General features: G+C 57.8%; 1 protein-coding gene across 1 annotated transcript; it reads right to left on the bottom strand.

Moving 5' to 3' along the window:
* Positions 1-1,392: 1,392 nt before the first annotated feature.
* On the bottom strand, positions 1,393-21,506 carry Piwil1 (piwi like RNA-mediated gene silencing 1). Its single transcript, XM_047562043.1, has 21 exons — positions 21,417-21,506; positions 18,915-18,997; positions 18,452-18,563; positions 17,770-17,895; positions 16,816-17,030; positions 16,323-16,444; positions 15,024-15,104; positions 14,335-14,532; positions 14,019-14,130; positions 11,584-11,710; positions 11,330-11,447; positions 10,918-11,032; positions 9,742-9,929; positions 9,390-9,462; positions 6,855-7,055; positions 6,666-6,769; positions 5,928-5,998; positions 5,651-5,804; positions 3,933-4,058; positions 1,610-1,757; positions 1,393-1,509 (listed from the first exon to the last, which is right to left on the bottom strand). The coding sequence occupies exons 2-21, from the start codon at positions 18,990-18,992 to the stop codon at positions 1,393-1,395; spliced, it is 2,586 nt and encodes an 861-aa protein (XP_047417999.1). The 5' UTR covers positions 18,993-18,997; positions 21,417-21,506.
* Positions 21,507-21,865: the final 359 nt, after the last annotated feature.

The raw sequence follows: 21,865 nt of genomic DNA, 5'->3' as shown, positions 1-21,865 counted from the left end.
CCCCACATCTTCTCTGATACCGTGAGGAACCACGGCAACGTTTCCAGAAACATCCCCACCAGTTTGTCCTGGGTCTAAAGACAGGAAGCTTTTTGCCCTTATGGAAGAGCATTACATCACCTAAGAATGAGAGTTTAACACCTAAGTTGCTGACTAGCCGTAAGTAAATCTTAAATAAAAATGAGCACCCTGAGTTCATGTCCTACAGTGATAGAACTAGAATTCCCTCCTTTATCAACGGCCTGAGGACCTCTTCACTGCGGAGCTTGCCCCAGCCGCCTTCTGGAGCTTCCTCCTGTCTCCAACGCTAGGAAGCTGGTCCTAGCCCACCACAGTGCCAACGGCAGCTACCAGCTTTCCTGACAAAGGAGGAGAAGTGTTTCCCAGGGCCTGGAGGCACCAACGCAGGAGACCCAGCCCAGTGTGGCCCCGACAAGCACTCACTGAGCCACAGTGGACCTCGGCCAGGCCCACGCGGCACCTGCCAGCAGTGGCTGTGGTGGTCCCCGACCTACGCTCGTTTTAAGTCTCCTCTTTGCAAAGGTTGCTGGGAAGCACTACCAACATGAGGATGTACACACTGGCTGGCCGCACCCTGGCCCGCAGCCGCCACCTGCTCCTGGTGTGCACAGCAGCGGCGTCCTGTGCGCAGCGCCCTCTCCCGCCGTCCAGAGGCAACAGAAGAACACGCTCCCCAGACAAAAGCGGCACTCCTGCTCGACTAGGATGGCGAGCACCTTTATTTTACAACAAGTGGCGTGACGTCCTGGTTGCAAAATGAAATAAATAGTCATGTGGATACAGAACTTCACTACGACCCTCTTCTGCTAACGAGCTTTAAAATATTTCTTTGGATGAAAATTTAAAATTTTCCAACTTTTTTTTAACCCCCATATTACCCAACTCCAAAAAAGAAAAAAAATAAGCATGTTAAATCTGCGTAGGTCACTCAATGGCAGCTTTTATCTTTAAAACATGAGACGTCAGAAACCCCAGTAAAACCTACCTAGGCTGTACTCAGTACCCTGACTCATGCCTTCTGTCCTCCCTTGGGTTCAAAACAAATATTTCAAAAATAAAGCTAACACTGGTTCACAGGTAGGACCTGGTCACTCCGAGAGTGCTCCAAGCCCGCCCACCCTTAGAGGAAGTCTGCCGACCATACAAGGTGCTTTATCCACATTTTTTTTTAAACAAATCAGACTTTTGAGAAGATAAAATATAAAATCTTAATTTTTACCTATAAAATAAAGAAAAATTTAAATAGCAATGCTAGAAATAAAACTCTAGATTTTCTAACTCCCTTCTCAAGTTTCATCTAGAAAGATAACATCTTAAAAAAAAAAAGTAAAAGCTTAAAACCCCGGAGTTGCAGCGGGAAGCGCGGCGGCGTCAGAGGTAGTAGAGGCGGTTGGAGAGCGAGAGGTTGGGCTCCCTGTGGATGCTCTGGCCCACCAGGAAGGCCAGCTTGTGTGCGTACTGGCAGGGTGCAGGCACGCGGATGACCCCCTGTGGCGGGGACAGACGCCGTCACCGTCACCGGGCCGCTGCTCGGGCTGTGCCCTGGCCTGGGGGCCTGCCCGCCCAGCCCGCCGACCCCGATGCTCACCGGCCAGTTGTAGTAGATGTGGCAGAGCTTGTAGGTAAGCCGCTGGATGTGGTCAGGCTTCAGGCCACTGCTGTCGTAGATGACGTTGTAGTGTGTTGGGGACACGCTCCCGCTCCTCACAGCCTGGCTCACGATGAAGAAGTCATACCTGGAGGCAGGAAACGCCAGCAAGGCTGCCGTCTTTGCAAGCCAACGGAGTAGCGGCCACGTTCTCATCCCAAGAGATCCTGCCCACTAACACGACCGGATGGCGCCAAGCCCCAGCAGGGCCCTGAAGCCCAGGAGCAGGCCACTGTGGGAAGACCGTTCAGGGTGCAACTTCCTGAGAATCTCCAAGATGCCCGGCGCGGCGGGGAAGCGGAGGGGCTGGTGGCAGGGCTGCTACTTCCCAGACACCATTTACCTAGGACTGTTCCTCTCTGGCTGTCCCCACAACTATTTAAAACTACACCTAATTTTAATCATGAAGAACTTGGAGTGCAGCTTAAAAGGAGCGTGTGAAGGACTGTAAACAGAACTGGCGCAAGGCCAAGTGAGAAACAACACAAGCAAGTGTGGGAAGTTAACAGCAGGCGTTTCCACATCTTGCCATCAATGAGCACCAGTCCAGACCTGTGATCTGACTGGAGGCGGAGGAAGGCTCTGCAACGGCACACATCCTCCCAGGCCAGAGACACCAGAAGGTGGGAGTGATCTGCAACAGACCCTCTGGGGTAGGAGGGAGTCGGAAACGCTGCGGCTCCCAACTGGGAGCAGAGCAAGGTCCAGCCCGGGCTCCTCTCTGAGCAAGTTCTGTTCCGAGTGCCGTCAACAGAGGCCAGAGTCCAGCCAAGGTGCTCATCACGTGTGCCCATGACACCCGCAGCCCGAGGGTCGGAACCCTGCCTGGTGCAGTGCATGGAGCGTGGCCTCCTCCATGGCCCCACCTGAATTTCCCTGCCTGCTCGGGCTTCGGCCTCAGAGTTGTTGGGTTAGAAAACGGGGCCGTTGGCAGGGCTGCAGAGGAGCCTGTGGGAATCCACCAGCCAGGTCAGCCTCAGTTTGACTCTGCTGCCTGATGAGGTCCCTCTGATAGGGTGGCATCCTCCTGAACCACCCACAGCACCTGCCTAAGAATGGCACGCCCGAGACATTTCAAAGTAAAAGCTATCCACTGTCACGTTACCGAGTCGACTAGATTGAACAAAATCTCTATCACCACCTGTCCATTGTTGGTCCAGGCAGAATCAACATCCCTTACTCAAAATACCTGGGGCTAGAAATGCATCCGATTTTGGGTTCCAAGATTTTGTTGGGACTTTACCAACTGAACGCCTCTCATTCAGGCTTTGGGATCGGGATACCCAGCAGTAACGGTCATGCCTCTACTCAAGGTCCACACAGAGGAGTTCCATGCTGTGCAAACTGCACCAGGCCTGGCTTCATCCAGACCAGGGCTGCCTTCTTTAGAAGAGCTTTCAACACTGCCTGGAAAAGCAGAATCCTTCCCCTTCCCTCCCGTAAGGGCTGCCATCAGCAAGCACACGGCTGCTTGCGGGTACGTTTCCCGGGGAGACAGACTGCACCAAAAACGAACACCGCTCTGGACCTGCCAGTGGGACCTGTGCCCCGCAGTCTCGAGTCCCGCCGGCTCCTGCGGTCTCACACATAGTGTGGCGGTGACACGACAGACTCTCCTCCCCTCTGTACCAGCTCGGGCGAGCCTTTTGACCTTCAGGAACTGCACACATCACATATCTAGGGGTTCTTATCCTTAAACTGTTTATTTGGTTAATGCCACAGATGACGCTATGGTCTGGGTGCAGGTGTCCCCCGAAACCTCACGGGTGGCTCCGCAGGGACTCTCAGAGGTGAAGTGGCTGGATCAGGATTCTTCCATTGACGGGCTAATAATTTGAAAGGGGCAGGCGGGGTGTGGTGGAGGAGGCCGGTGGGGCACCCCCCGGGGACTGGCTCTTGTCCCTCTACTTCCAGTTGCCCTCCTCTGCCATGATGCACTGCCTCACCCTGGGCCCAGAGCAATGGAGCCAGCCAACCACCAACTGAGCCTCTGAAAACGTGAGCCAGGGTAAAGCTTCTCCCCCAAGTTGCTGTTGAGCATTCTGGTCACAGTGACGCACAGCTAACACGGAGCAATGCTGCCCCAAGGAAGCGGGTGCAGAGGACCGCACGCAGGTCCAACACTGGGGAGCGCCAGCCCCGCTGCAAACGTCGGACCAGGCTACCTCAAGAACAGGCGTCTGCGGGAGGACAAAAGCATGACCTGGGCCAGTGGTGGACCCAACCCAAGCTCCAGAGAGGCAGAGCGGCCCCGAGCACTCACCACTCAGGGCGGGTGACCTCCACATCGATGACGGTCCCCGGGAGTGGGTTCTGAAGTCTTCCCCCAGACTGGGCGAAGAACCTGGCATTCACGCGCTTCTTGACCACGATCACCGTCAGCCTGGGGCTTTGGGGGTGGACACAATCATAATTAGTGCGTCCTACTTCCAGGGTACTCCCTTGTGACGGACATGTCCCTTGCCCATCTTCCTTTGGACAGGACCCGGGACCAGAGGTGGATGCAGGTGGAAGCAGACGGCACAGCGTGCCTGGGACTGAGCAGGCAGATGAGGTCCAGCGGGTTTCGGGGCACCTCCTACTGTGCGGAAGACACCCTGGTGCTGGCGCCTCTGCAGGCAACTCATTTGACAGCCTCGAGTCTCGGCTCTCACTTTCAAGGCCACTAGCTCACAGCACGCCGGGGCACGGTGTCCCAGGTGCTCTGGTCACTGCTGCAGAGTCCTCACACTCTCGCCCCTCAGTGGGCCCAGAAGCCTCCCTATGCGAGGGGACACCGCTAGCTGGAGCACCGCCTGAGGACCCCCCTGCCACATGAGCCTGGCCGTGCCCGGGAGGCCCCTGTACATGCAAGAGCGCAAGGTCACGTGGGTGCAGAACGAGGCGGTACCTTGCAGTGTTGGCGAGCACAGCACCGAGGGTGAGCGCGGGTCTCTGGGGCTGGACACCTGCAGCTCCCACGCTGCGGGCTGACAGGTTGCTCAGCGCAAGCACCAGGAGCACCCAACTCACAGCTGCAGTTTCTCCAGTGAGAAGCAAGCAGGGAAGGAGTCCCGCTCCCTGGACCATGTGCACAAGCCCCGCAAGGGAACTGCACGTCCAAGTCAGACCTGACCGAGTTTCGTCACAGCAGCGGGTGAGCAGGACACTGAGAACCACCACCTGTGCCCACAGAGCTCTGCGACTACCTGGTCCTGCCCTGCTGTGGTGGCTCTGCGCACAGCACCAGGCCCAGTGAGTGCCGTGTGCTGAGAAGCTGTGGCCCATCTCGCCCTCGAGCCTGTCCACCCTCGAACCTGGTGAGAGCAGGGTCTGTGGTGACTGGGACAAGTCAGAAAGGGACCCTGAGGACTTGAGTCCCCAATAAGCACTCATCTCAGCAGCTAGCATGTGGGTGACGTCGGGCGTGTGACGCTGCGACAGTTCAGGAAGCGTGGACCTAGATCCAGGTCGGGCGACTTCCGACGTGTCCCGTCATCAGACCCTCCTGTCAGCTGACTGACGGAAGACTGGAATTGACACTCCCGCTGACTGGCAGAGAGCGCGGTTCCAAAGCGTACGCGAGAGCGCTGACATAGACCGTCTCTCAAAGTGAGAAGCGACCCCCAGAGGCTATCTTCCTTTCATACACGGGTGTGAAGCTCTTTCCTGGAGAGCCGTCTACGTTTTGTGAGCTCACGGGCTCTGTGGCAGCTGGGCTGCCCTCCCGTCCTGCCCACAGGGCTATGCTCGTCTCCAGAGTGCCCTCCACTGTGGCCTCTCCAGCACCTCCCATGGCAACTCCAGGGCAGTGCCCAACGTGCTAGTCCCAGCCGAGGCCTGTGCCCGTGAGCCAGGACAGGAGCCACGCACTCCCAGCAGGCTGTGCAGAGCGCCTGAGGAAGCGCCGTGTGGAAGTTACTTACCTTTGCCTGGGGCAACACGGTTTCAGACAAAAGGGGCAACTCTGCCAGAGCAGCGCTGGACTGGTGGCATGCTTACTTGTAGCCTCGACCCACGGACTTGAGGCAGTCCAGGAACTGCGGGACCTCGTAGTTGACCAGGGTCTTCAGCTGGCCGTCGCCCACGCCGTCCCGGTACACGATGATGCGGCTGGGCATGTACTCATTGCAGCTGTTCCAGGCCCGCAGAGCCGCTGCAGGCAAGCACGGAGCCTCAGGAGCCGGGCGGGAAACGCGCCTCTCCACAGCCCGGGGCAGGCTTCGACCCGCCACCCTAGGGCCACTGCTTAAGGACAGAACATGGGCGCCAGGCCTACCTTGCAGGCACACCTTGAGCCCGTCCACCAGCTCCTGTCCCCGGTCTTGGAAGACACAGCGTGAGAACCAGCTGTTTAGGGACAAGTGAGAACTACCATTGCAGCTTCCCCCCTCAGCTGCTCCGTGGCACCTGTTCTCAGGGAGTGGCACGTCTGCCACCTCCTCAGGGGATCTCCGAAGGTCTCCTTATATATGCACAGGTGGCAAGTCACCCTCCAGTTAGAAAGCAACCATGCAATCCCCGTGCAGGGGAGAAAACAGGAAATAAGCCAGAAATCCCGGGCGTGCTGAGGCTCACCCTGGCCACTCCCCAGGGCACACCTGCTGCCCTGTCCCGAAAAGCCACCCGCGGGAGGTCTTGCGCCAGGGACGCTCACAGCGACCCCTCCTGGCAACCCTCCTGATGCTCAGGAGAGCGCCAAGAGCAAGTCTAGTGGAAACGCGCGAGCGGCAGGCCCTCCCCACGCTGCGACTGTGAAGTCACACCCAGTGGCCAGTCAGCATGGCTAACAGAAGAGTTCCGAGGGGCCACCTTCAGTGAGACACGCGCACGTGCAAGCCAGAAGGCCTGAGTGTGGCATGGAGGGCAGCAGAGGGCAGGTGCCATCCGTTCCTTTCCCCACTGAGAGACGACCAGGAAGAAACAGCACGCATGCGGCCGTGGCACAGCCCAACTCGGGCTCGCTCACCTGTCCTGTCCAAGTGACCCTCCTTGTGGCGACCAGGGCCTCACTCACCGGGTCATCCCTTCGTTGATACTGGCCACAAATCCTGCAATTGACCTTCGTCCAGCTGTGGTGTCATGGTAACAATCGATGCCAACTATCATCGCCAGCTTCAGCTTTAAACGAACAGCACAGCGTCAGAAACAATCGAACATGGGCAGCACGGAGAAATGCCCACGTTGCACCTCACCCACAACTCACTGGCATGTCCACCCTCCAGAGCTCGCCGCCCATCTTGCAGTTCATCTGCAGGGCAATCTTGGTGGCGATGGCCATGACCGTCTGCTGCTTGCCCAGAGTCCGGGCCACCACACACTGGCTCGGGGTGGGGCAGTCGGTACATAAGTACTTCTTAATGGCATCGTATTTGTCCTTCCGATTACTTGACAAAAGACAGACAACCTAAAAACAAGGAGACTGCCTCGTCACAGACAGCTGGAGGTCAGGTCCGAGGCCGCAGGACAGCAGGCTCATCCGCGGGCTGTGAAGGCCACCTGTGCCGGCCTGCTGGGCCTCTGCCAGGGGCTCATCAGCACGGCGGCAACGGCGTCCAGGCCTGCACGTCACTCCCGGCCCAGCCATGGTGCCGACAGAGGGCAGAGCTTGTAAAGCCACCGGCGTGGCTGCTGGTGGAACATGCTAGACGCACGCCCCGAGCCAGGCGGCTCCAGGACCTGCCGGGAGGGCTTGGGACGGTGCACGCCGTGAGCACTCTCAGGCAGGCAGGCTACTTCTCCAGTTGGTCTAGGACCGTGGCTCGCGACCCTGAAAGCTCCAGTTCGTCCGACCCAGGAGGAGCCTTCCTGGAAGTCTGTGGGCTGTTCTGAGGCCAAAGTGAAGCACCACATCTCAATCCCCCGCCCACGTTCCGGGGCTGAATCCAGCTGGGGAGTTCGCTCGTCTCCTCAGCACAGATCCCAGACCTGGACTTCCTAGTCCTGCAAAGGTCCCGCCTGCCAGGCACTCGATCCTCCAGGTGACACTCTCTCACGTGCCCGTGGCACCCAAGGACGAAGCAAAGGGCTGACAGCCACGCAGAGGACGCCCCGCTCCTGCGCCAGGGGCCTACCCAGGCCTCAGGTGAGCACCCCAGGCCTCATGCTGTCAGCTGCTGGTGGCAACAGTCTTGGCAGACACAGGGCAGCCTTGTGGTGTGGTATCACCAAACTGCTACGGTGGCCGCTCAGTTCACAGATCTGACCAGAAAGTAACAGCCACTGACCAACTAGATCTGATGGCAGCCACTGCCAGAGAGGGCCTGCAGCAGCTGCCCCGGACTTGACAAGGCAGGGACCCAGCCAGACAATGGGCACACCGAGCAGGGGGAGGAGCCCTTGGTTCGAGGGACCTTCTGAAAAGAGTGCAGAACACCCCTCCCAGGCCTGGGAACACGTGTGGAACTCCTCAGGGGGCCGCCGCCTCCCGCCTCACCTCCTGTTCTGGGGGGCAGGGGTCCAGTCCCCGACACAAGCCTGCTTCCCACAGGGGTCAGATGCCTGGACTGAGACACAGCCTGGCGTTTATGAAGGCCATGCTCTCCGTGCCAAACAAGCAAGGAACCCACACGGCATCCATTGCCACAGAACTTCTGGGGGCAGGGGACATAGGGGGAGAGAGAACTTGCTGCAGATTTCTAAGTCAAATATTTGCCAGAAAACATACAGGAAAGAGAACAGCGTGTCTGGGGGTGTGTGCAAGTGGGTGAGCCACAGGCAAGGAGTCCCACCCAAGGCAGGGCCACAGTGCAAAGACGGTGATGTCCACAGCCAGAGGACCCTCTCTGCAGTGTACACCAGCACCTGCAGCCCAGTCCTCGTGGCCTACGGTCTTCCAGCCAGGAACCGGGGGATGATTTGCCTTTTTGCGGGGACTTGGAGACAAGAAGCACGAGCAGGCTGCACTTAGTGGGAAATGCAGGACAGGCCACTGTGGGCACTACCTCCAGTGCTTTCAGAGGCAGAAATGCCACCCAGGCACTGGCCAGGGTCACGCTAGTGGCCGGGTCAGGCATGTGCGTGGGGGAGTCCAAATCCAGAGCTCATGCTCTGATGGACCCTGCTACAGATGGCAACAGAAACAGGAAAGCCAACACTGGCCTTAAGGGCCCCACGTCCACACTGAGGCAGAGACTCCCCGGCCACAGTCCTCTGCCCTCCGGAGCATAACCAGTGCTGAGGCACCACCACTCAGGAGCCTGACCAAGGACTGCTCTGCACCTTTCCAGGACCCCCCAAATGCTGGTCACATGCCACGGGCAGATGGGCAGGACACTCAAACCAAGACCAAGGTGGCGCAGCTCAGGAGAGGGCCTGAGTGCCCTCCATGCCCTGGTGGCCTTGAGGCTGCCGACTTTCGGGACCTCTGGGAGCTGCAGGCCGCCCCTTGCAGCCCCACCCTGTTGCTGCATAGCTACGCTGCCACTGGTGCCCAACAACGCAGCCAGCTGGCTTTGGGTCTTTTCCAAATCTTCTACAATGACCGAAGCCTCTGAGTAGGAATAAGTTCAAGATGGCCTTGCCTCCCTCCTCCCCTCCTGGCTCTCCCAGAGCACGGGCCACATTCCTAGGCGCACAGCTCAAGGAGCCTCGCTCGGCCGACACGTGGAGGGAAGGGCACGTTTTGTGGCTCACCTGGGGACCCAGTGCTAACGCCTGGAGAAGGAGCGCCAAGCTCCAGGACTCGGACCTCACCGGAACACGCCCCTTCCAGAGACCCCGGGGCCCCTCGGCCACTTACTATCTGGGTATCTGACGTGACCTTTTGCTGCAAGACCCGCAGGTAGGACTCGGTTCTATCATCCACTTCGATCCTGCAGTGGAAGCACACAGGCCGACATTCAGAGGAGGAAACACAGGCGCCATGCACACATGCGTCCTAGAGGCTGCAACTCGCCACGCATCTCTGCAGGTGAAATAAAATGCCCAGGACGCCTGGAGGCCTGAGGCTGCCACACGGAACCAGGTGGAGCCTGAGCCGACACCTGTCCCTGGGTGTGCACCCGGGAGCCTCGGCGTCATCGCAGCTAGCTCTGGGCCCACGCCTTCGGTGACGACTCATCACTCTGGGTGGACGTGACGTGACCCCTTACATGATTGCCTTTTTCATCTGTATGCCCATGGCCGGCGTCACTTTGAACAGATTTTGTATCAGTGAGTTGGCGGCTTCGTAGTTCCTCCGTGTGTAGATGAGCAGCCAGTTGTCCAGGGGCTTGACGCTGATCAGCGGGGCGCCCCTAGTTTCTTTGGACCAGTCTGCAAACTGTGGATTGTAGTCAAACTAGAAGAAAGTTCAGAGATGCTGTGAGCCTGCTGTATACTCCCAGGGACAACCAGAAAGTCCTCGTGATTCTGCCACAGCCACTGTGACCCTCAGGCCACTATGCTTGAGCTTCAGTCTGCAGCAGAGGAAACGCCCCATGGCCCGGAGGACAGTGGCACCTGTCTCAAGTGACCCATGTGCCTTGTGAGCTCCCCAGGCACTGCCCGGGCCTCAGGGGAACTCGCTGCCTTCTCTGCCAAGTCTGCCAAGGACAGGCGTTCTCCTCGTGAAGAACACCCAGAGGCAGGACTTGAAAGTCACCCTACCCGAGTGCCGACACTGAAAGCACTCTTCAACACAAGAGCTGCTAGCTGGCAGGGCAGCAGCGGCCCTGGGGCTATGCTCGAGGGGAATGCCCAGTGCCTTCCACTGCCCTGCCTGCTCCCCAGGGTCCTTACAGAGGGACACATCTTTACACAGTTTCTATAAGGGACGCCAGAAAGTACTACATATCCTTTTCCATTGACTGAGAACACCATTCCCTGCTGCATCAGACAGCAGGAAGGATGGAGTTGACTATAAAAAGATTAAAACCTTTTGGAATTTATAATACTTTGATTATATAAAAATCCTCTGGAATACTTGCTTTGCTTTCTGAAGGTAAAAGGCACCACAGTATGTGTGTCTCCAGACAACTGTCCACACAAAGTCAGATAGATCTGGACTGTTCCATGTGAAAAGTGGCCTCAGGGGTGGACCACGTGAAGCCAGCCAGGTGACACTACTGTTCTGCACCTTGACCAAGTAGCTGGGTCACTAGAGAAACAGCCAAGTCCCCTGAGGCCAGGTCCCAGGGCTGTCGAATGCTCTGGAGCATGCAGGTTGGAACACCTGGGCAGCTGGTGACTGCCCACCAGAGGGCCCGTTTGGCACTCAGGTTGTGCCTGCTGGCTTCACCGGTCTGTCCCGAGTCCCACTTGGCCCACCACTTTAAAAATCGCCTTACTGTTTTTCCACCCTGGTGAATCTTCTCAGCTTGCAAAATTCGTCCCGAGAAAGACAGTAAGTTGGAGTCGAAGCTCAGGCCCCAGTCTCGAAGCTCCCTCTGCACATTGTCATCTCTGTGGAGGGAAAGCAAGCTCCTGCTGACCCGAGTGGACAAGCAGAGCGCAGCCAGGGCTGCCTCGGCCTATGTCGCGCAGGGCAAGCTCCCCGCCCTCTGTTCGGAACCCTGAGGCCCTAGCCCTGCTGCTCAGAGCAAGCCCTGCGTGGAGCACAGATCTGCCCCCGCTCCTCCGCCGCCCCTGTCCCCAAGAGCATCAAGGTGGGAGGCTTGCTCAGGAGAAGCCAGGCCTTCCAACAGGGCTACGCAGGAGCCCCAACCCTGGGGACAGGCAGCGGCCGCCCCAGGCACCTACTTGTGGATGTAGTCGATGAGGCGGCCCACCTCCCGCTGCCGCTGCTCCGGGGTCAGCCGCGTGTGCACCGCCAGGTCCTTCATCACGTTGAAGTCGTTCCGCATCTTGTCCGTGAGACCTGCACACCAAGATGGAGGCAAACTTCCTGCGCTGAGCACTGCAGCAGGGGGGACGCGGGGGTGCCCAGGAGGGGAACCACCCACCTCAAGGGGGTTTCGAAGAGGGCAGCTGGTGAAGGAGCCTGGGCAGCCTACCTGTGAGGTAGCAGAGCTCCGGGATGAGCATGGCGGGGCCGGGCAGTGTGCCCCCGGGCCCCCTTCTCCTCTTGGGCTGGCTGACCAGGACTGGCTGCTTCAGGTCTGTGATCTCCTGGTTATACTGCTGCTCGGGACAGGAAGCAGGGAGGTGTTCACGTAAGCACCAGGGAGCAGGTCACGTGGTGACAGAGGTGCGACTCTGGCTTAATTAAGGGCACAGCCAAGGGCAAGTGGGGGTGGCTTCTAACACAGCCTGAGCACGTGCTTCTAGCTCTCCTGGGACTAACCACCTCCCCTCTCCCCTCAAACTCGAGTTGGCCAGGACAGCAGTTCTGAGCTCAGCGGAGTGGACAGGCGGTGCCTGGTGGTCACGGGACACCCTGGTGGGAGTCTTCAGGAGCGCACAGGAGGAGCCCTAGCACTCAGGTGCTTCTCAGCTTCTGGTGGAGAGTCGATCCCTGGCTCCAGCTTGTGAAGGGACAAAGCACTGCTGCGCACAACTCCCAGATGCACTGTCGGCAGGCAGTACTCTGGCCCGGCCTGCCTGGCCCCCCAGGCCCCCCAGGAGTTATTAAGCAGCTCCTTCCTTCCATGCCCCGGAACCCCCACATCTCTAGTATACAGCTTCGTTCAGAATCCATTCTCATGAAAAATCCACACACCCCACCGAGCAGCCCTCAGAGGCACGTCCCCGCCTCATTCCTGACTGAAGCCACCAGGTTCTGCTGCCCCACTGCACCCGACACCTGAAGCACAGCCTCGCTTTGTTTCAGATTCCTGGCCATGACGACTGTCCAAGGCCCCCTCTCTGCTGCTCCAGTGTCTTCTAGACTTTATCTTTCTCCCCAAGTCCACCACTCACCACTGCACCCGCACGTCCACAAAGTCCCAAGACCCTATCAGGCATCCCACTCGGCCCTGTCAGTTAACCCTGCTGGCAAGAGCAACCCCAGCCCAAGTCAACGGAAGCTGAACCCAGGGTCAGCGCCAGGACCAAGCAGGCAGAGCACAGCAGGAGCGACCTGGCAGAGCCTGTGGTCAGAAGGCGGGTGGGGACCGTCCTGAGGACCGGGCAGCAGGAAGGACCTCCTCACTTCTAGAAGGGGGACGCCAGAGTGAAACTGCCTGGGAGCAGCGGCCACAGCGGCCGTGGCTGAGCCCGCCGCTAGGGAAGGGGGGCACGGCCACAGGGAAGCGGCATCCTGCAGTACCAGGGTACAGGTGCAGAGGAAAAGGTGGCCCTCTGCAGCACGGGGTGTGACCAGGAAGTCCCTGAGGGGGCACAGTCCCTGCTCACGTCAAGGGGGGAGCGGGGCAGCACGCGGCTGCTTGGCAGACCTTGTGCAGCGCCCGAGACACCCGGACGCTTAGGACAAGCAGGCAGCCGAGTGCAGACGCACCTGGGCTGGGCCAGACAGGGCAAGGACCCCACCTGCGGCCCGCGAGGGTGACCACCCGGGTGCCCCCAGGGGACACGGCAGTAGTGCTGGCATGCAGAAAGCCACCCACTGATGGCGCGGCACGCGTCCCCCTGGCCTCACTTCAGGTGGACACCTGCTTTCCAGGGGCTGGCTGTACACTTGCTGCTGACATGCCCCAACCGCTCCCGTCCCTGACAGTGACCACCGAAAGGCACAGCCCAGTCCTCACAGCCACCTCTGACCATGAGGATCCACATGAGTGCAGCTAGGACTTCTCAGAAAGCCCTGCCCTCCCCAGGCCCTGAGCTCTGGTCACAGTAGGCAGCTGGGGACCATTCCAAGGCCACTGGTCACGCACCTTCCAAGCAGGACACACATGAGAGCTCGTGTGCCCAGACTTTCAGGAACAGAAAATATTCTAGTGACGGTACAAAGCAAAGTCTGCTTTAGCACTTTAAAGACAAGTTTTCAGGCACAACCAATAGTACTCTAGAGACAGCTCCCTGTACTTCTGACAGTAACCAGAGCAGGCGACCTTCCGCAGGTCAGAGCGGGCTGCGGCTTGCAGCACTCCCCAGGGAACACTGTTCTCTGCCCACCAGCTGTCCTTCCGCTGCAGGCACGATCCTGACCATGCCCACACTACCCTACTTCATAAGGCTGCATCAGGAGATCTCCCAGAGACCTGAAAGGCTCATCTGAACCTTGTCCACATGTGAATCCAAAGCTAGATTAGCACAGCTGGTGCCAAGGTGGACCAGCTGTCCCCCCCGGGCCCCAGGTGACGCTGGTTCAAGTGCTGCTACAGCAGGCAGGATGCAAGCGAGCTGTCGCGCAGGACATCTGCCATCCGTGCCTCTCCCCATGCCCAAGTTCCGCCATGGTCTGTCCTTCTGCTGGAGAAAGGAAGCTGGGCGGGGTGCTTCCCATCAGAGCACCACACCACCCAGGGAAGGGGGCGTGGTGTGCACGGTGACGGGTGGCCGGTGACAGGGCCGCGGGGCCGCATACCTTCCGGTAGTACTCCAGGAAGCTGACCTCTGAGCCATCTGCCTTCTTGAAGGTGCTCTTTGGGTTCTGATCCCAGTCGATATCGTCCACCCTGTACGTCTTGTTATTGTACCTGTGGGACAAGCACGGAGGACGGGCGTTCGGCAGACCCAACAGCCTGCTTCTCTAGCACTGCCGGTCTCCTGGTGGCCTTCCCCAGACAGGGGACAAGTCCCCTTTCTCCCCCGTCCCCACTCGCCCTCAAGCACTGCAGGCCTAGAAGCCACCTGCCTAAGACTCGCACAACAGGGGTTCTGTGCTCGAAGAGCAGCCTTACTTGGTCAGGACGATCAGCCCTATCAACTCCTTAGACACTTGTTCTTGAAACTTGTGCTCCTCCGTCTGGTGGTACAGGTTGAACATGAAGTCCAGCACCGTCTCGCTGCGCAGGACTTTGTGGCTGACGTCCGTGCACAGCATGATGTTGTTCTCGTACTGAAGGATGGAAGTGGTGAAGCCAGGCCAGATCACCAACCTGCCGAGGACAGCGCTGGTCATGGTGGCCTGGACACCAGCGCGCTCTCCTGTCTTAAGCTGGGTTCCCAGGTTCCGAAGAAGCCTGTCTTTTCAAGGCTTCAACAGCGTCATGTGGTAGTGATGGTAATTTATAGGTTCCATTTCAAAGGAACGCTTGATCAGGTGCGTCTTTACACTGGCCCATCTGCTGGAAGTGCCTACATCACCACAAACCCGACCCACCAGGACCATAGCCGTGACAGCACGGTGACTTCTGCCTGGGGATCACATCACCTGAGGGCAAAGCAAACACCCAGTGCTGGACGGACACTTAAGCTCTCCAGTGAGATGAACGCCAGGCTCGTGTCCTTAGGTCCAGGTGCTCCTGGGGCTTCCTGGGCAAGCCAAGTTACGGGTCCCCCAACGTGGTGTGCACCCTTACAGGTCTTTTCAGACCAGATGCCACTCAGTCTGTGCAGAGAAACATGGGGCTTTCCACGTCATACAAACCTATGATTTGGAATATCAATCGGGTCACTTGGGTTGTAATAGTTTCGTCCAATTTGTTGCAAATTCATGATTTTCAAGAGCCTGGAAGTAGAAAGTGAGGAGTTGGAGAAGCGAGGATGGACGAGCTCCCGGCCTGCCTGGGACGTGCACGCTGCTCTGGGGAGGACCGGCTTGCTCTCGTGTGCCTGGGACCCCACGGGGGGTCCAAATGCTTTAGACTGGGAAGAGATCCCTGGACACGTGGATTGTGTGAAATCACATCTGCTTGTCCATCAGCTAAGTGTCACTTGGAGCCAGCTGTGGTGGTTCACGTGCATGCAGGCCTCAGCAGCTGAAGCCTGAAGTCACGATGCTGACCACAGACTTCTGCAGAACTCTGCCACCCTCGATGAGAAACCAATGACATTAATCTACCAATGACATTAATTCAAAATAAGGGAGCTTTCTACGAGCAACTTTAAAAGTTAAATTACAAATCCCATTTGTTAAATTACAAATAGCCCGTTATTCTCATGACAACTTCAGCCTTTCAGATTGCTCTTCACCCAGAAAATAGAATTTCTGCAGCATGTCCTTATTTTGGATTTTGAAAATATGGCATGCACACCAAAGACAAAATAGGAGCACACTGTCATCTCTTGCCACGGGAAGCTGTGTGGAGAGGCCTCACCCAGCCTCCGCCAACCAGAGCCCACCAGGAAAGGGTGAGCCCTGCCCAGCACAGGCTCAGGCAGAGTTTCAAGGACCCAACGTTGACACCAACCGGGAAATGCAAGGTAAAGGACTGGTTTGAAGCAAATAAATTGCACACGGTAAACCACAGAGCTCCAGGTTTAACCCTGGGAATACAGCACTCACTCACTCAGGACATTAAATCAGGTGCAGATCAAAACCTAGAACTTTGGAGGTCTTGACATATTTTTCATATACATTTCTTCAAATACTCTAATCATTCAACTATTTTCTCAAAAGGACAGAACTCTAAAAACGCAATTTTTTTGTTCTCTGCTTATTTGTTCTAATTAGTTACATGAGATCATAAAAACACATTATTTTAAAAACTACCTGAAGTGACATGTTTGCTGCTCAGTGTGTTCTCACATGCTTCCCACATCTGGGACCATGGGATGAAACAGACAAACTCATGACAGCTCAGAGACACTGCTCATCCCAACGTGGCAAACCCAGGTACCCGGGCACACGTACTCCCTGCACACTTCTTCCAGCTTTCCTGTGTGCTTTAAATCCTTCTTTGTAAATCACTGAAAAAAGTATTATTATCATATTATTATCACTCACCTCCTAAAAATGATGTTATAAAACTGCAGACAGGTCGGTGACGTGGGCGGGAGCTCATTGGTCAGCGTGATGGTGATCCGGACATGCTCTCCGTTCCGGGTTTGGCTGAACACTTCCGTGACCTGCAGCCAGCGGGGTGGGACACACAGCTTCTAATTCTTAAGGACACCAAGCCTGGGTACGTAGTGCCTCTGTAACAAGGCAACCCTACAGTAGCCACTGACGGACTGATTGACCATAGTACCGGGGACACAGCCCATGGCCTCACGTGCATGCCAGGCAAATACTTCACCGCTGAGCTCATACAACCCCAGCCCTAAAAAGTACACTTTTGAACGGAACGTTTAGAAAATGGCTAGGAGGAAGTGTGACTGGGAGCCCCCATCACAATTTGCTGCAGTCCTTCGGTTTTTGGTGGACAACAGACAGGAGACCCCCGGGGTCTCTACAGAAGCCCCTATTTCCCTCTCCCCACCCAGACATGTGAAATAACCTTGTGCTGTAGTCTTTTAGGTAAAAATAATATTGTTCCATCAAAAGCATGACACCTTCCAATGAGATCTTCATGCTGGAAGAGGAGTGCGGAGCGGAGCCTCCTGGCCTCCATCAGCGGGTTGTAGTCGATGTGGTACTGGTATAGGGCCCACTGGGGACGGGAGGTCAGCCGGAAGTGGTTGGTGCTCAGTCTCACTATGATGCCCGAGGACCCTGCAGAGCCAGCCACACTCGGTTATCACAAGTCCAGGGCATCCTGCCCAGGAACCCGGCCTTCTGAGACCAGCGCTGGGAGCAGTAGCTTCCGATTCCAGAAGCCTGGACTTGGTACCACCACCCTATGTGTTCGGGAACAAAACCTCCCTAGACCCAGGGATTCAATCAAAGCTGCCCAGTGTCTCTAAGGCAAGGGGCTGAAGGGGACCTAGGTTCCACCTAATGCAGTAACATGGTGTACGGTCCAGGACGCCCCAGCTACTCCATCAAAGCTGAGGACATTGCACGAACAGCGAGACAGTGCTTCCATTCGCTGCCCTGTGCCTGGACGGTGACCTCCTCAAATGGTCTGGCAACGCACCTGTCTTGCACTCCTTAACATGGTCCAGGTCCTGAGGGCCTGAACGTGACCTTCTGCAGTGTTCTCCCTTCGCACCTGTCTTGCACTCCTTGACATGGTCCAGGTCCTGAGGGCCTGAACGTGACCTTCTGCAGCGTTCTCCCTATGCACCTGTCTTGCACTCCTTGACATGGTCCAGGTCCTGAGGGCCTGAACGTGACCTTCTGCAGTGTTCTCCCTACGCACCTGTCTTGCACTCCTTGACATGGTCCAGGTCCTGAAGGCCTGAACGTGACCTTCTGCAGCGTTCTCCCTATGTACCTGTCTTGGACTCCTTGACATGGTCCGGGCCCTGAGGGCCTGAACGTGACCTTCTGCAGTGTTCTCCCTACGCACCTGTCTTGGACTCCTTGACATGGTCCAGGTTCTGTCTGGTGTTCACACCGAGATCGTGGAAGTCTCTGCGCCGCCCTCCTCTCTCTGCCAACGACAGCTCCTGAAACCCAGCTGATATCTGGAGCTCTTGAAAGAGGAGAGGGAAGATGGCACACCCGGACACCGCGGACGGACACTGACGGTCAGATGTGCCTGCGTGCAGCTGGCGCTCCCCCGGCAGAGGCTGCTTCCCACTGACGCCTGGACACACACCTCTGCGAGGAGCCCGGGCCGCCCTGGGGGCCCAACACTGGTCTCTCCTGCCGCCTGTCATGCTGCACGGAGCTGTGGCTCTAAATCTAGAGCCTGGGCTGGAGCACCCACATGCAACCCATGATGCGCACCTCCTCACCAGGAACGTGGACCTGCTCTTATGAGGCAGAGCTATGCTGAAGTCGGCCGGCTCTGATGAGATCCCTAAAAGTCACTAAGCACACTGATGACTGATCTGACACTTAATCCTTTTGCCATCACCACTGTGGCCTTGCAAGTCTACTATACTCTTCGTTTTTAAGGAGAAAAGAAATCTGGTGCCCCCAACCCACTATGCAGAGGTTCTGCTGGCGCCTGTGGGAGCTGCCAGAGCAGGGCTACCAGGGCCTGCACCGCACACCCGCGGCTCCAGGCTCCCTTCCACTCCCACCTGCAGGCTTGGCTGTGGCTCCTGCTGCTCCTCTCTGCCGTCCTCGGCCAACCAAGTCCCCCTCTGCTGGTGGCTGCTGAGGTCTCTGCTGAATGTACCCTGGCTGCTGACTCTGCTTATATACAAAAAATGAACCACTCTTAAGAGTTCCAGGACCAGCAAAGACCAGTCCTTAACCCAGTCCCAGCCATTCAAACACCACCTACCTACATTAGTAACCAAGCATCCTTTTTAAAAAGAAACGCCTTTAAGGAAACAGTCAAGGTTGAGAACCAGTTTCTTGGTTGTGCTCAGTCCTCAGCTTCCTCCCAGAACAAAGCTTTTTTGGGTATTTACTGGTGTTGGGGATCAGACCCAGGGCCTCCTAGGTACTAGGCAAGGGCTCTACCACTGACCTATACTGCAGCCCAAGCTGGTCAATGGTCCCTAAAGACTTTCTGAGGCAGAAAGGACCAGTGCTCACCGTGGCTGCCCCTACGTGCTGTGCTGTCTCCTGACCACGGGCCCTGCCCCGGGCTCTGGCTCTGGCTCGACCAGTCATCTTCTCTGGAGAGAAAATAATTGTGAAGACAATGATCAACATACCTAAACATGCCTGGCCATTTTCTACATCACCTTACACTTAAGACCCTAAATAAGCTCCCGGGTAATGGCACAGGCTTGCCTCTTTCTTGAGGCAACACCCACTCCTACGTCCTGTAAGGTGGCCTGGCTACTGCACCAGGTGGTAGGGGCGAGTGGAAACATGTCAGAAGAAGGCTGTTTCCAAGAGAATGACTGGACAGGCTCAGGAGGGGCACTGGGTGATGGCCATGGACTGCTGGTGCTCCACTTGAGCACTCACACCCTGGTATGGTCCGCTACCACCTGGCGTTTGTGGCGTGTTTCCAGTAAGCCCCTGGGCTCCTCCTCCTGCACACCTGCTGCAAGCCAGGTGCCGTCTAAACTGAGCACACCCACACCAAACCCTCTTCCTCCTCCTCATCTGCGTCCCACTCCTGCAAGGACGTGGCACCCTTTGTCTCCCAGAAGCGACAGGTCTGCATTTCTAAGCTGCTCCTCCGGCTGCACTCATGCTGGCTAAGAGCTGCTGTGGGTAGGCGACCAGGCGTCGGATGCATCACCCGCTCACCCCCACGGAGAAGGCACAGCACCAGAGCTCCTGCGGCAGACGGTGCCTGTGAGCAGACCACACACTCTAAGGCATCAGTTCCCACGCGGGTTACACAAGGCAACCCGAGCAGAGGCCAGCACATTGCAACTAGGACCGAATCTCGCCCTAGGCGCTTAGCTGCACTCACAACACGCCCAGAGTGCCGCACACGCATGCTCAACTCACATGCCACGAACGGCCCCTCCTCCAACGGCCTCCATCAAGCCCCTGGTCCCCTACACCATGGCTCACTCCACCTTTCTAAACCAGAAGAGTCCGGCTCAACCCTGAAGCACGAGCTCAGAGGCGACCCTCCCACACCTTCCTCTAGGTGCGTCCACCTGCTGCAGCAGCCACATCACCTTACGCTACCCAGCTTCCCATTCATCCCTCACACCCACCTCCACACAGGGGGCTCACCACAACTTGGTTCTCCTCACCTAGTCCACCTGGCAATAGTCACACAAAACACCTTTTAAAGAAACCCACACCAAACCAGCAATGAACTGAATTGCCCTCTCAGTAGGGAATACTCTTCAACAGGACAGCAGTCCTCAAAGTGGTCTGACCGGCCATGTCTGCAACTCGCTGGAGACATGAACTGTGTGTGTTCCCGATTCCAGCCTGAGCTGGAATCCTCTGCACAGGTCCGAGCATGAGCAGCGCCACACAGTGTGCCGTGTCCAGCTTACCCGGGGAACTTCAGGTTTTCAGCTTGGTCCCCTCTCGACTACAAGGGTGGTCCAGTCTGGATGCTGGTGTAGTCGCTCCTAAGGAAAGAAGTCTGTGCTTCCAACAACCACACTAGCTAGAGAGCATTTATGTCAAAATGATTTCTATCTGGCAATGTGACTTTAATTTAAAAACAAGAGGCACACAGAAAACACCACTGCAGTAAGTGCTTAAAAATAGTCACACGGGTAGTTTTGTTACTTTTTTGCCACATTAAAAAAGGAAAACAACAGAAATACTGCTGTAGCTAGTTTTGGACTCCACCACCAGTGGAATGAGAAAGCACAGCAAACCCTCCGGTCCAGCCACACAGCCTCCTGCTTTGTCCCCCTACACTCCACCCTGCGCTCACTGGCTTACCCCGGAAGCCTCCTGCCTCCCAGAATGCTCTAAGGTCACCCTAGCAGGGTCCCCTTTATGCCAATACTTTTCTACTTTCCAGCTCTCCTGACCCCCAGTCCCAATAAACCATAAACTCCAGGAGAGCAAAGCCTTCTCTTGCACTCCTTTACCTCCCTAGCCTAAAAAGGAGTCAGGACCACGCAGCTGCGTTGGATAACCCAGTGTGGAAGTACCCACAACTTCCCCGGCACGGTCCACTGCCTAGCTCAGGGCCCACTGCAGCTTCGCCCTATCCCCAGGGTGGGTTCCTCAACCCCCTCAGGATGGCGACGGAACAAAGGGCAGGTGCAGAGCCCCACGGGGTTCAGACACAGGAACAGGTGGTGACAGGGGAGCAGGTAGAGAGGGCTGGGACCAGGGGCAGGTGGAGGTGGGCGCACAGGGAGAGGCAGGTGCAGGTGGGGGTGCTGGCACTGGGAAAGACGGGGAGGGCGCAGGTGGTGCTGTGGGTGAAGCCACGGTGGGGGCACAGGGAGAGGCGGTGCAGTAAGGTGGCGGGCGACCAGGGCGGTGGCATGGGTGCGGCGCGCCGCCCCGCGCAGACCCGCCCGCCCGCGGCCCGCCTGCCTCGCTGGGTGAGACGCCGGCCGCAGGCTCTGGGCGCCGGGTCCGCGGCCGCCTCGCCGCCGGGCGCGCAGCCGGAGGAGCAGGGCGCCTGGGGAGCGCGCCGCCTCGCACCTGCCGGGCCGCACCGCCAACAGCCGCAACGGCCCGATCCCTCCGCCGCCTCGCGCCGCGGCGGCCTCGCTGGGGACCCCGGGCCGCCTGGCGCCGCCCTCCTTTTCGGCGGACGGACACGCCTGGAGCGAGTCGGCTGCGCACGCACGTGACTCTCGAGCCAACGGCGCGGCGCGCGCCGCGCCCTGATTGGCTGCCGCGCGGGTGGCGGTTTCCCGGGGCGGGGCTACCGGACCGTCCCGCCCCCGGGCCGAGCCGCAGCGCACGTGGCGACCCTGCTGGGGCGTGGAGGTTGGGCGCAGGTGGGTCTCGGGCGGGACCCTGTGGTCCAAGGGTGGACTGGAGCTTGGGCTGGCCCTTGAAATCACGGGCTGTGTCGTCCATCAGAAACGGGGACGTTTGTCCTCAAGGAAAACAAAACCGCAGTGTTCGCCCAGGGAGCCCGGAGG

This window comes from Sciurus carolinensis, chromosome 8, assembly GCF_902686445.1.
Source record: "Sciurus carolinensis chromosome 8, mSciCar1.2, whole genome shotgun sequence".
NCBI lineage: Eukaryota > Metazoa > Chordata > Mammalia > Rodentia > Sciuridae > Sciurus > Sciurus carolinensis.
Note: the sequence above shows the minus strand (reverse complement) of the source record. Positions and strands in the feature narration are given on the sequence as shown.